General features: G+C 41.0%; 1 protein-coding gene across 2 annotated transcripts in view; it reads left to right on the top strand.

The window, feature by feature from the left end:
* dennd1b (DENN/MADD domain containing 1B) overlaps positions 1-12,983 on the top strand; it is a 97,191-nt gene extending 84,208 nt beyond the window's left edge. For both annotated transcript variants that reach the window (XM_066647387.1, XM_066647386.1), the window contains 3 exons: positions 6,896-6,978; positions 7,274-7,490; positions 8,108-12,983. In XM_066647387.1, coding sequence (XP_066503484.1) covers positions 6,896-6,978; positions 7,274-7,490; positions 8,108-8,686 — 879 coding nt within the window. In that variant the 3' untranslated portion in view covers positions 8,687-12,983. The remainder of the gene's footprint in view (positions 1-6,895; positions 6,979-7,273; positions 7,491-8,107) is intronic.
* Positions 12,984-13,049: the final 66 nt, after the last annotated feature.

Genomic DNA, 13,049 nt, shown 5'->3' with positions numbered 1-13,049 from the left:
CTTCTACAGTTACAGACTGGAGTCCATCTGTTGCTCTGCATACTTTGTACGTCTGCTTTCACCCTATTCTTCAATGCTCTTTAATGCCCCGCACAGACCCAGAACAGAGCAGGTTTGATTTGGGCTTTGTATCTCTTTCACTTTTTCGCTGCAGCATATACAGAGCAGCACATGGACTCCAGGCTGTAATTGTAGAGCTCCAAAATGAATCTGTATGGTCGGTGGAGCTGAGATATTGGACAGTGAATACAGAAACAAAGCAGTGGGATTCAGGTTATGGCTGATCAGTGTAGTTTGCAATATATATTTTTGTTTTACTCTTGTCTCCTGTGAGCATGTTGACCAGTCACAATCTTCCAGGGGAGTGTTTTTTGTGATTCAAGATATTAATGCAGGGAAGGGGAATGACGGGTGGTCCCATACCACTTCAGGAGACTCAGAGATATGGCCAGTAAATACATACAAAATAAGACTACAGTGTTATCAGTTACAGAATATGTTTTAGACCATTCTTAAATCATCTTTGCTTTCATTTGATTATTTATTTTAACTATGAATCTGCCAAAAACTTCGGTTTCACCCTCAAATGACCAACACTTGTTTGCTTTAAGACTAGGGAAAAGAGTTCTAAGGTGCATGAGTTTGAGAAAAAGGGTGGTTCCGATGATGACGGAAATTCTTACTCTGCCAGTGGTCCATCACTAATGATGTGAATAAGCTGTGAAGTGTTAGTCGAATTTGTTATTTATAGGATAAGCAAAACTTAAATTTCGTATAAGATATGTCACATTTGCATTGTATAACCTTAAGTGCGATACAGGTGTTTGCAAAAAATAAAAATCAAACAAATGAATATAAAACCTAATGGTCAACTCTGCTGAAAAATGACACACAGTCAATGCAGTGTTGAATGTCCTGCTCTTGTGTTCCTCCACAATTCCTCCTACGCTGGAGTTGGAGAAGGGCAGTGTGCAGACCCTGGTCTCACCTCTGTCTGGCCCTCGCCACCGTCTCTGACTCTTCTCCACTGTTCTTTATGCTTTTAATTAGTGTGGCTCTACGCTGCATCGCCGTTGTCTGGAAGGGGGTGGTGTGTGTGTCTGTGTGGGGGTGGGGGGGTGGGGGTGCATTAAATAAGCAATACTTAAAGGTGTAGAGACAGAGGTCTTCCAATTAGGGTCTTTCAGAGGGAATCCTGGACCCCCTCCTTGCTCTGCTTCACAGTAACGGGCCCCAGGGGACTGTACAAACACACACACACACAAATGCATATAGACACATACACATCCACACTCAGGATGCCATGTCCTACACGCCGAGTGTGTTTTTGTGTATGGTGGACATGGCTGACACAAAAGCCCCCTGCACGATCAATGGCTAAATCAATCAGCAGCACAGTCCAGTCATCATTAGCTTCAAAGAAAAGACCAAACCAGGACAGGCCAGCGAACTAAACACATCTTCCGATACAACACACACTTTTACCCTTTGAAAAAGAAATGCATGGCAACCACTCGTTATTTTAATGACGCACGCCATGTTTCTGCTGTGTCTGCTCCAAGAGATTTTGCAGTCTGGGTTCTGGTCCAGCATTTTCTTTTTGTTATTTTTCACAATTGCAATTATTAAAGAAAAAATGAAGGTATATGCAGATAAGTATCACATTTTTTTTAAATATCACATTGTAATTGCAGGTTTTATTTTAAGGTCATGTGACTTTGTCTTAAGTGCTGAATTATTCTAATTATTTTATTCTTGACTTGTTTTATTTTTGAATATATTTCACTTTTGAAACCGGAACCAGAAGTGTTAGTTTAGCCATTTTCATTCATTAAATATTTTCAGGTAATGTGTATTTAATATGGAGATGCAGGGTTAGTGAGAGCAGCGCTGAGGAGGGTTCCAGGGCAGTTCTGTGCTGGTGAAAGGCGTTCTGGGTGTCAGTGGCACAGCCTGGGGCAAAATGCAACTGATGCCTGCACATCTGCATACTTGTGCTCTTCTTGCTCATTCCGTCTGAACAAAAGTATGGCTGTATGTGTGTGTGTATACGTGTGTGTATGATATGTGTGTGTGTGTGTATGTGTGCCCAGATCCTGAGTGTCGCACAGCCTCTGGGGAAGGTCTACACACACACACACACACACACAGGATGAGACAGGCAGATGGATCCCCCTCAGCCAGGCCAGTTGAGCAGCTCTGCATATTAAAGAAAGCCCAGAAAGCCCTGTTCAAGTAGTGTATAATTCATAGACAACTCTGCTGCAGCTCCTAGGCCTCCACCTTCATTTCCATACGGCTTCATGTGCTGACCATATTACAGCAGCGCTGTTGCTATTTCATATCGCTCATGATACCGTCCTTATGCTGGATTGACCTAAACAAAGGAGCACTTTATCCGTAACATCATTCCCACTCTGAACTAAAACTCTAATCAAATGCTTACCTTTTTTAATTTTTATTTTGTAAATGTTTTCTTTCTTTTCAGACTTCGAATCTAATTGAGCGTTTGAAATCTCAGATTCATCATGTAAGTGTCTCAGAGGAGCGAGTTCATGCCTTGCTGTGTGCATGCTGGGAGATTTTGTATTAATCAAAGATTTAAATTTCGGAGCAGTTCATCTGCACAGTTTGATCTCTGCTGGCTAATGCCTGTCTGTATGGTCACGAGGGTGTGTGTTTGTGTGCAGTTGTGTATGTCCTGTGCAAAAGTCTTTTTTGGTGATTGCATCATTTAAAATGGATTAAAACGTTTCACCTTGGCCAGCATGTGCGTTTTTTTTTTGCCTGTTAAATCTAGGGATAATTTTGAAGAGTTAACACCTTCCCCCTTCTATTTATTTCTGATCAAATAATGAGACCAAAACAAATCTCAGCAAACTGACTGGGGGACTTCTAATTTATTCTGCAATTTCAAAGTGATGATCATACAAGTTGTACCAAAGATTAGTCCTCGCGCTTGGTTTTGACAGGTTTTTTTTAGTGAGAAAACAATACTATTTTGCTTCTTTGTGTGCCAGGTTTAAGTAAGACTATTATTGAAAATTCAAACCAGATTTGCACATAGTTGTTAATAAAATGTGTAGTTTTTGAAAATCTTAGTCCTGTTGGAACATTTTGCAGCTCTAATAGACTGTTTATATTGAGAAACATCCCTCCTACCATAACACAGTTTCTTGGATTTTGTTTATTTCTTGTTCAGAGATTTGGTTAATGCCCTCGTTAGTTAATTGTCGTTAGTGCCCTCCAGCCATCACAGGAACCAATTCAAGCACCAGATTTAGTTTAGTGAAGGATTGATTTAATTAAGTATTGGATGGTAACTGTAAAATGATTACCATACTCAAATCAAAATCTCTTTTTATTTGTTTCTACTTTGAGAATATTTTACGTGTCATTTTCTTTGATGGCCTAAGACTTTTGCACCGTACTCATGCCTACATGCTTGTTTGCCTGTATGCGTGTGTTTGGGTTGGCGTGTATGTGTGTCAGCCCACTGTGACACTTCATGAGTCTGGAGCACTGCCAGTGTTGAGATGGATTTGTTGGGTGTCAAAAAACATTGACATACAAATAGTGAAAGCGCTCTTGGCTAGTGGGCAGCTTTGCACTGCGCTGAGGAAGAAAGCAGCACATCTGCATGGCTGTGATGAGACTGAAGGGTTTTTTTTTTAATTACTACTATTATTTTTTATATATTTTTCAGTCTAGGGGATCCAGGGTGGGCGTCAGTATGTTGGACTGCGTTCAGGCCAGCCTCCTTTAGGACAAACTAGAACCTCTCTGCTGTAACTAAAGTGCCATCTTCTGGACACTTCAGAGAGGTACACATACATGAGTTTACGCTCAGTGAGTCTTGGCCTTTGAAAGCGAGATGCGCCGAGGCGCCTCCCTCTGATATTCTTGAAAGCTTCTTTCAGCCGGAGCCAGTTGGAGCAGGCAGGACGACGGGCCTTGCCTGAGACGAGGGTCCCAGGCTTTGTTTCAGGGGGAGTTGGGAGGGGGAGGGACAGACGCTGGCTGTGGTTGGGCCTCTGAGGCGCTGGGGTTTTGTTTTGTGTTATCCAGGCAATGTCTTCTTCCCTTCCAAACGCTGCCAAGTGAATGAGATCAGTGGCCGGACTGAAATAGCATGCGAAACGCATAATGCACGTCTCGCTATTAAACTGGCAAGAGCTTTGGCTGCAGCGGAAAGGCCTGTAACTGTTTTGGACAACTTGGAAATGCCTACATGGAAATGCACAGACACATATACATTTCAATATACACATATACGTTTCAGTCAAGCCTTGATGAACACGTGCACACATTTGTCTATGGAACACACAAAAACCCGAGCGCTATTGTGTACTCTGATGGAAAAAGGGCCTGTATTGTTACTCCTGAGACTGTATTATGTTTATAAACAGACACATTTGAATTCACTTTTTTTGTCATGAGGTGAAAACCAACTGATTCAGAAGTATTATTTAAATATTAGAGATTGTAAAGAATTATCTGTTTTCATGCACTAAATCATATAGCATCAACAAGTGGGCCTCTGGGGTCAGTGTAATGTAAAGAAATGTAGAATATTAGACCTTTAAACTATTTCACTTGTAGTTTTTGCTGGTATCTGAATCTGTAGTTGTACAGTTGAGGAGTCTCAGTCCTGTGAGTCTCTGCATCAAATCAGAGACTCTTTTTTTTTGGACTTTTGAGTACTTTCAAAAAATGCCTAAACCGACTTGTGGCTGCTCAATATGTCCTTTCTGATTTAGTGCATATGTAACAGAATCAAATAGGCACATGCTCTTTTTTTCCCCCCTTTGCTTTTAAACTAGTGGTTTTGGCCAGGCACAGACCAATGGCTTAAACCGTATTTTTTTTTTAAATTGGTTTATATCATATGCTATTTCTTTTCTTGGCCCCTTTGAGCCCTCTCAGTGAAACCATGGAAAGTATGAAAGATGAAATGAGAGAGTAATCTGGAAGCTTTGTTTCTTTACAAATTTTAGACCCCCCCCCACCCCCACCTCGGTCTATATTTAGTGTTTCTGCACTCCTTCTTCTTTGTTTCATAGGGAGCCTACTAGGTCGTGCCTTTCCTTCTCAGGAGCTGTAAATGAATGTATTAGTCTTAACACACAAACTGACAGTGAGCTTGTAAAATAGTGCAGATCTGTTTGGACTAATTAATGTTGAGCGTTCGGGGAGGCTGATGTTTGAGGATTGTGGATGTGTTCTTATCATTGCCATGTGCAGGAAGGTGTGGTGCTGTGGGCCTAGTGTTGCTGTTCTGAGGAGAGAAAAAAAAAAGCCAAGAACCTCACTGTACTCACCTTGTTTTAATAAACACCTCTGCAAAGCGGGAGAGAGGGGGGAGGGCTTTGAACACCACGCCCTGCTGCCTATTGAACCAGGCCACATGCCAACAAAGTAAAAATAATTACCATTTTAAGACTTGTAGTTAAACAAGCTTAGGCATTTGGAGACTAAAATATAGACTAGGGGTGCACGATATAGTTGTTAATCCTTATCTTGATATTAGTCTTTATAACACTATCTCAGAAGGCTGTAAATATGCAAAATAGCTCTTTAGATTAGGGCTCCCCAAGCTTTAGTGTCAGCTTAAAGAAACCCTTCAACTACAATTATTTGTCTTGAGGTTTGGAATAGGCCAGTATTAATGAATAACGATAACGAAGGGGTTTGTTGGTCAGGTTCGTGTAGTTGTTTTTTTTTGTCCGTTCACACTGACAGTGTAGCACATGTCATATCCTTAACTGAGTAATGCATTTATAATATGCTGCAGTAATAATACATAGAAATATATTGGAATGCATGCTGTTTTGTTCTGACTTGGACCAAATAATTTAAGACAAAGAGAAAAGCAGCCCAGTATTGTGGTCATACATTATTACTGCACGAATATTTCCATTGAGTATTGAGACTGTGGTCTTGACTAGGACCCAGACCAAGTCTCTGTTTTTATAGCTTCGACAGGTCTGACTACCATGTGATGACTTCTCCATCTTCCAGACCCACTCGCACATATACACCCTCTCCCAATGAATGTGACTGTGTTTCCGCAGGTGCATCCAGTCCCTTCTCTCGGCCCGGAGCAGCTCACAGGCCAGATTTACAGCCCTGACACAGGAATCCATTAAAGCCTTTTGGGGAATTCGAGGCCTAAACTCCCCTGTAATCGCTTTCATTATAGCTCGCAGCTACCAGCAAGCAGGGCAATCAGTGCCCAACATGTGTTCCTGTTTATTCCAATGGCAAAGGGCCTAAGTGGCCGGCATGCACGTTTCTTAGCTATTTTTATGGAGCCGGTGGCGGGTAACCCTTTTCTGACGGCACAAATAGGCAAGACAACGGGTCCACTTGACCCCAGCTTGTCTGGACTGAGGCTGCCGCCCTCGCCCTTTAAATGAGACGAATTGGTGGATGGCCATCGTCTGTCAGGGTCGGCCAAATCAAAGCCTTTAAAAAGCGCACTTCCGTTCTCCAGCCACGGACACTGTAAATGGCCTCCATTTTAGTGGCAGGCTTTGATAATGTGGCAAACGACGGTTTATGGGCTGCCTTAGTGACTGGTCGACTTTCATATATACAGACGCATGTGAGTGTGCGTGTTGCGGCAATTCTGTTTAATGACAGGCCTCGAGGCCTGAAACCTCAGCATGGGGCCATGCCCTATAATGCTTCACTACTTTAATTTGCCAATTAAAAGTGTTACACAGGTGTGTTATAAAGTCCAGGGATTAGCAGTCTGACTGGCCCGAACCAGGCCAACGAGCTGATGTTGTGGCTTTATAATGACTGTCGGAAAATCAGAACACAAGACCGAAGGTCTCCTGGTCAGTGAACTAACTTTTACATTTTATAAACTGCTCCTTTTCTCTTTCAGTGTCAGGTTCAGAAGTCTCCCATGACTTTTGGTTTCCCAGACTATGTCATAGATGGGGAAGATGAACTGGACACAGCCAGCAAGTAAGAGCCTGACTTTAAACAGATTTTACAATTACAGTGTCCTGGAAACTGCTGATATATTTTTTTACAATTAAGACAAGGATATGTAGGGTTCAGCAATAAATTGATTCAAATATTGCTTCTCACTTCCTAGCAATACTGCCATCTGGTGTTCGTAATTACTCTCCCATTTATCCCTATAGTATTCAACAAATGACTGACTTGAGCTGAAGATGAATCTGTTCAAAAGAGAGCACTATTTTTGACAGTTTTGACCTCATCAAGCTGAAGATGTTATGTTTTTGTTCGACTGCAGGATCTCGTCCGAGGACAGTGGGGATGTGCCGTCCTACACCGAAGACAGCGATGACTCGTATGAGCTAGAACCCGAGGCAGGAAAGACAGGGCAGATGAATTTGCTGGAGGAAATCCTGGACTCTTTGAGCACCACCAGTATAGAGCAGGGCAAGCTGTCTGCTGCCAAAAGCTTAGACTTCTTCAGGTCGCTGGATGACTTGGATTGCGATGGCACGGTGAGGGGTGTTCTCTATAAACTCGATGCATGTTAACTACTAAACAATAGAAATATGTTGAACCACTTAATATATTGGTATAATTTATTTTTATATATGACTCATCTGATTTTATTTATTAGACAGAATAGATGTACAACAGGGATCTGATGACTTTCTTTTCCATGAGGTTTTCACCATGGTTTTGTTTGATTATCTGGTAGGATTCAGATTTAAACAGAAGTAGACCATGTTTTAAATGATTAGTTTGGATGTGAAATGAATGCATATTTTACTGAATGCTATAATCTTGATTTTAATCGTAATAGAACTGGACAGGCTTGTGATTCCCTGCGAAATACTGCAGTTCTGTCAGGAGTTTATTAATGCTGGGTGGGCTCCAGGTGGGTCCACACTGGCCCTGAACCTGACCAGGATTAAGTGGTTATAAAAGATGAATGATGATGATCATCATCGTCATACATCTTATTATAACCTTAAACATAGCAGTGATGTTTCTTGTATGTGTAAAACCTACTTTCGGCAGTGAATGCCATTAACAAAATATAACAAAATATATTGAAACTGGTCTGTAATTCGCCTCAAAACTAAAGCCTACCTACTGCACTGCGTTTCAGAGCAAGGCCAAGTCTCCAAGTGGGAGCAGTCCGGCTCCGTATGGCTCAGTGGGAGGAGTGGGCAGTGGAGAGCAGAGTGCCTGGAACATGGGACAGGATGACAGCGCTCTCCATGGCAAGCATCTTCCCCCGTCACCACGGCGCCAGTGCAGCACCAGATCCCTGCCCGTCCCATTCCCCAGAGCGAGTGTGGACCTCCCTGACCCAGGCCTCTCCCATCCTTCACCTAGCAACTCCCCCCACGAAGCACCTCTTTTTCCAGAAACATCTGAGTCTACCGCACCCCCAGAGTCCCCCTTAGACATCCAGCTGAGCTCAGACGAGCAACAGCCAGCCAGCGTTTCCTGTGCCCTCCGGAGGAAGGTTCTGTCCAAACAGACCCTGCACAATTACCAGGTTCGCTCCAACCAAGGTGCAATGGTAGGGCAGGGCGGCAGGCAGCCTTCAGTGCTCGTGCCCTGGGAGAAGGTAGAAGAGAACCACAGAGGGCAGACGGAGGAAGAGGAGGTGCAGGAGAAAGGTTTGCTGGAGGAGATCGAGTCATTGTGTCTCCTCAAAACAGCCCTGGATTCGAGCTGAAAAAGCAAGCTAGCACCCTCCCATCCTTTGTTTCTTCCCACTTTCTTTTCCTTCTAAACCTGAGGTACTGCACATTTTCACTATGACCTCTTTGAACTGGTTTTGGGGTTTGAAGTTGTGATCATTTTGGTTTGAAAGTTAAGAACAGCATGTAAAAACAAGCTTGTGGAGAGCAGTGAACAGTGAAGAGCGCTGTAATAATAGAAAATGGACGTTCCTCTCTGCTCCTCCTATCGTATATGTAGATGTATCTCAGTTGTTTCCAAATCGATACTTTGCACTTGCAAACATTATCTGATCACTGTAACTCTAAATTACTATTTGGAGAACAAGGTTCTGTCCAGATTAATGTATTTTTGAAAAAAGAGGATTTTAGCCAAACAAGATGCCTTAAACTGAGTTCTGATTTGCTTCTGGCGTTACACAGCGGTATCAGACATTGACTCTGGAATCACAAGAATCTACACATGAATGCTAACTTCAGTTGTCTGTAGCTGTAGGTTTAGATTTCGGCCTCCGCGACTCTCTCACGTGCTCTGTAGAAGCGTATGTAGCTCAGAGAGAAAACAGGCTCTTTTTAGTTGCATTTTATGTAATGAATCATTTATTTTTAGAGGAGTGTTTCCTTTCCAAGACTATTCTCAGGTTGCTTTACTTAGTATTTCCATGTTGACCCACCCTGGCCTTTCCTTATGTTGAATAGATAGTTGTGGTGGTGCACATACTGACCCTAGACCCCAGAGTTGTAGATGAACGTGTAGATAGTTAACACTGAATAATTCCTGTTTACTCTTTACAGTATGTTTAAGTCACATAGCCTTAACATGTTTTTATGATGAAGGCCAGAACATTGCACCTTGAATGGATTATTATTTTGTTTTTTTGCCTGTTTCAGAAACATGACCCCTGCTTGCGCTGTATCAGAGTTGTGCAAAATGTATCGACTAATCAAACTCAAAGTCCACATACTGCCCAAAGTGAGCAATAGATATTTACCCATTGTTTAAATATTTAGTGACATGTGAAGCTTTCAGGGAAATGTCTCATTTTAAAGTATGCCTGGCTCTTTTGGAGGAATTTGAGCTTCTCCTTTTCCGTTCAGTCACATTTTTTTTTGGCTGTTTACTCCAAAGCCGTTTTGGAGCAAACCAGTAGAAGTGTCCTCTTTGCTGGGCACTTGTTTCATTTGGGCAGATTAAGTATTGAGGCTCTTAGGCTTAGTGATTTACACCACATGCCATTCTGTCCGACACTTTAACAGCCAGCCTCACCCCCTCCTGCGCGCTGCTTTGTGGTAACGATGTGTTGTAAAAGCATTCCGGAATTTTTTTTTTCCCCTTTAAAGAACCTTGCCTCAAATCTGCATTTCAGTTTCATTTACCCTGTTCAAGATGTACTGCCACCATGAGGTCCTTTTTTCTCTCTCTCTTAAAGTCTAAGGCAGTCGTGAAAATATATGCAGGCTTAAAATAGAAAGGCCCTATGATAGAACCCTGATGAACTATGCAAATTTATTTTTCATGTTCTAACAGATATTAATATATTCAGCCCTTTGCAATAAAATGCCAGTAACACGAGGCTCTAAACAAAGATGTCCGAGGTGAATATAGCTTAGCATCCGAGTCGTTTGATAATCAATTCTCCTCTGTCCTGCTGCTGAAGTGAGGTTTAGAGATTATTCCTGCTGAGTTACAGAGGTACTGTACTGAGATTTAAAGCCTGAATGTTAAATAGAAAGGAATATTTGCTCATTATGAATGTGCCATCATTTCGCAAATGGACAGTGCTCATATATTATTAATCATACTGGTATTTCTGAACAATATTTACTCGAGGTATAGAAATGTTGTTATTTGGTGCAGAAATTGGTTTTCCTTTTAATATTTACTTTCCGAATAAGGTCCTTGAGATGTTTTTTGTCAAAAACCTGGATATAAACGCTGGTACAGAATCCATTTTTGGCATTTTAGAATAGAATGACTTGAACTAGGTTTTAGTTTCTGAATTCTGCTCCTTAAACGGTCAGGAACAGCAGCGTCAGCAGCTTTGGCTTTAGTTCCAGTGTTAGGTTGTGCCTTAAATGAAGAATGAATGGTACTCAAGAAAGCTCTGAGAGGTTTCATTCATTTTATTCTTTCCTTTTCACCTTTTGCCTGATTGTGAGTTGCTCATGCACGGTGCACATGATGTCTGTATTGTTTTGAATACTATTTATCGATTTCTAAAATTTATAAAGGCTATATTTAGCTGGATGTCACCATGTTAATGTTTATGTGGTACTTTAAACAACAACAACAACAACAACAATTTATTAAAGTGGATAAAACTCTTGAGGACCAATCAGGATCAAATGAGCACACAAAATCTCAGTGGAATAATCCGGGGCTGGCTCAGTGTAGATTTGGTGGTCAGTATTATGTGTTTAACCCCTGCGTGTCCACTAGTATTTCACTTCAATCTTTCAGAACAAAAAAACATGTTTACTTATTTGCTATTAATTTTATTTGCCCATTTCAGAAGGTTTGTCAGAGTCTGGTGTAAGTTGTCGTGGTGTTGTGATGTGGAATAGCGTGAAAGACACAAGCTGAGATCCGCAGGGTGTTTTCATGCTTGACGTGCTGTCGTTCCAGTTTTACTTTACGTGAAGATTTTTAACGATACTAACTTTTCTCTTCAGACCACAGAGTCACCAAGTTAGGTTTTCCCGATTAATGTTAAAATGATCATTACTTTTTTCTAAATCATTTTAAAAACACTACTGAACATCAGGTTCTCTGCAAATATCTGAATTCTGAAATCTCGTGGGATCTGTGGTGGAAGGTCAAGTAATTCTTAAAAAAAAACAAAAAATCTTCAGTGATTAGTTTTCTGTTTACACACATTGCCTCTTAGTACTTAATTTGAAGGTTTCTGCTTGTTTTCTTCGTACGCTGCATGATGAAAATCTGATTTGAAAAGAACAAATGAACATGTCCAGTGTTGTTTGTTTATATGACTATGTTCATGCATGATTTATTTGTTAGTTTGTTTATTCAGATTTTTTGCTTCATTGCTTGTTTTTCTTTTATTTTTTCAATCCTCTGATTTTACTGTGCAGTTATATGATGTTGTATATTGTAATGGAACTACTGTTGCTTTCTAGAATGTTGTGCTTTGCTTGAGTCAGAATTCTGCTTCTCAAAGATATGACCCATGAACATTTGTATGATTTTGAGCATTTGCTGTAAGAGGTAGTTCAGTGGACAATCTGCTTCTGTACATCTAACCAATTCTTCTCCTGGACTTTAGACGTTCAGATTTGTTTAAATGTTCAGATCTAATTGCATTCGCTTTTTTAATACAGCATATGTACATTTATTCTTTTCTCTTCTGGAGTACACTCAAGATGGCCTTCTGCTTCAGTGCCTGCATGCGCTTTCCCACATACTTCAGCTGAGCTGAGTGGCTTTAAGCTGCTGTAAGGGCTGAATAGAATGTGAGTGCAATATGTTTAGTCCAAAAGAATGCTCAAAATCTTACATATTATAGCTTTAAACATCAGACGACCCAGTCTCCAGTTTAATGAATCAGATTCATTCAGGAACAATTCCTATGGATCCTGTATTAGTAATGCTTCAGAAATGTGTTTATAATTAACAGTATGGTACACATAATACCTTATAAGGCCTAGATTAAGCCACTATGGCTCATCCATTATTTCAGATTTCATAACACATAATAACATCTGTTCATAAGAACACAGTAAACAAAACACACTAGAGCAAGGTCCTGGTCTACAATGTTTTTATGAACACAGTGTGTTATGGAACCTGTTTTTACGTACAGGAACTGTAAGGTATTACATGTGACATATAACATTACAGGATTTAAAGGGCACATATTCCTCCAGCAGTGACAATCACTGCCCTGTAACGACACACACAGATAAATACAACTCCAAGAGAAACCTGGCTGTATGTTCTGTACTGTAATGATCAGAGTGTCAGCAGTTCAGTTGTGGTCTTAAGTCGTAATTCTGTGCCATTGCAGTTGCATGCCCTCTGTACAGATATAAAGTGTTCAAGGAGAGTATAGGTCAATCGAACATGTTGTTTCAGGAACTACTGGTACAACTGTATGCACTGTGAACTGAGAATAAATTATATAGATGTTTATGCAACTTTCACACCGTTGTTCTGTTGTCTTCCTTTATTCTTCATGTGCCGACATCAATAGTCTGCTTTAATAGTCTCCGTTCAACTGAGAACAAATAGCTCATAAACAAAATAAACATGAGACGAGGAGGAATCATAAATAAAACAAAATTAACATTTTTTTCACATTCCCCACCTCCACACGTCCCCCCACCCCTACTTAAAAAAAG

Source organism: Hoplias malabaricus, chromosome 16, assembly GCF_029633855.1.
Source record: "Hoplias malabaricus isolate fHopMal1 chromosome 16, fHopMal1.hap1, whole genome shotgun sequence".
Classification (NCBI taxonomy): Eukaryota; Metazoa; Chordata; class Actinopteri; order Characiformes; family Erythrinidae; genus Hoplias; species Hoplias malabaricus.
This window is presented reverse-complemented; position numbering and strand designations above follow the sequence as displayed.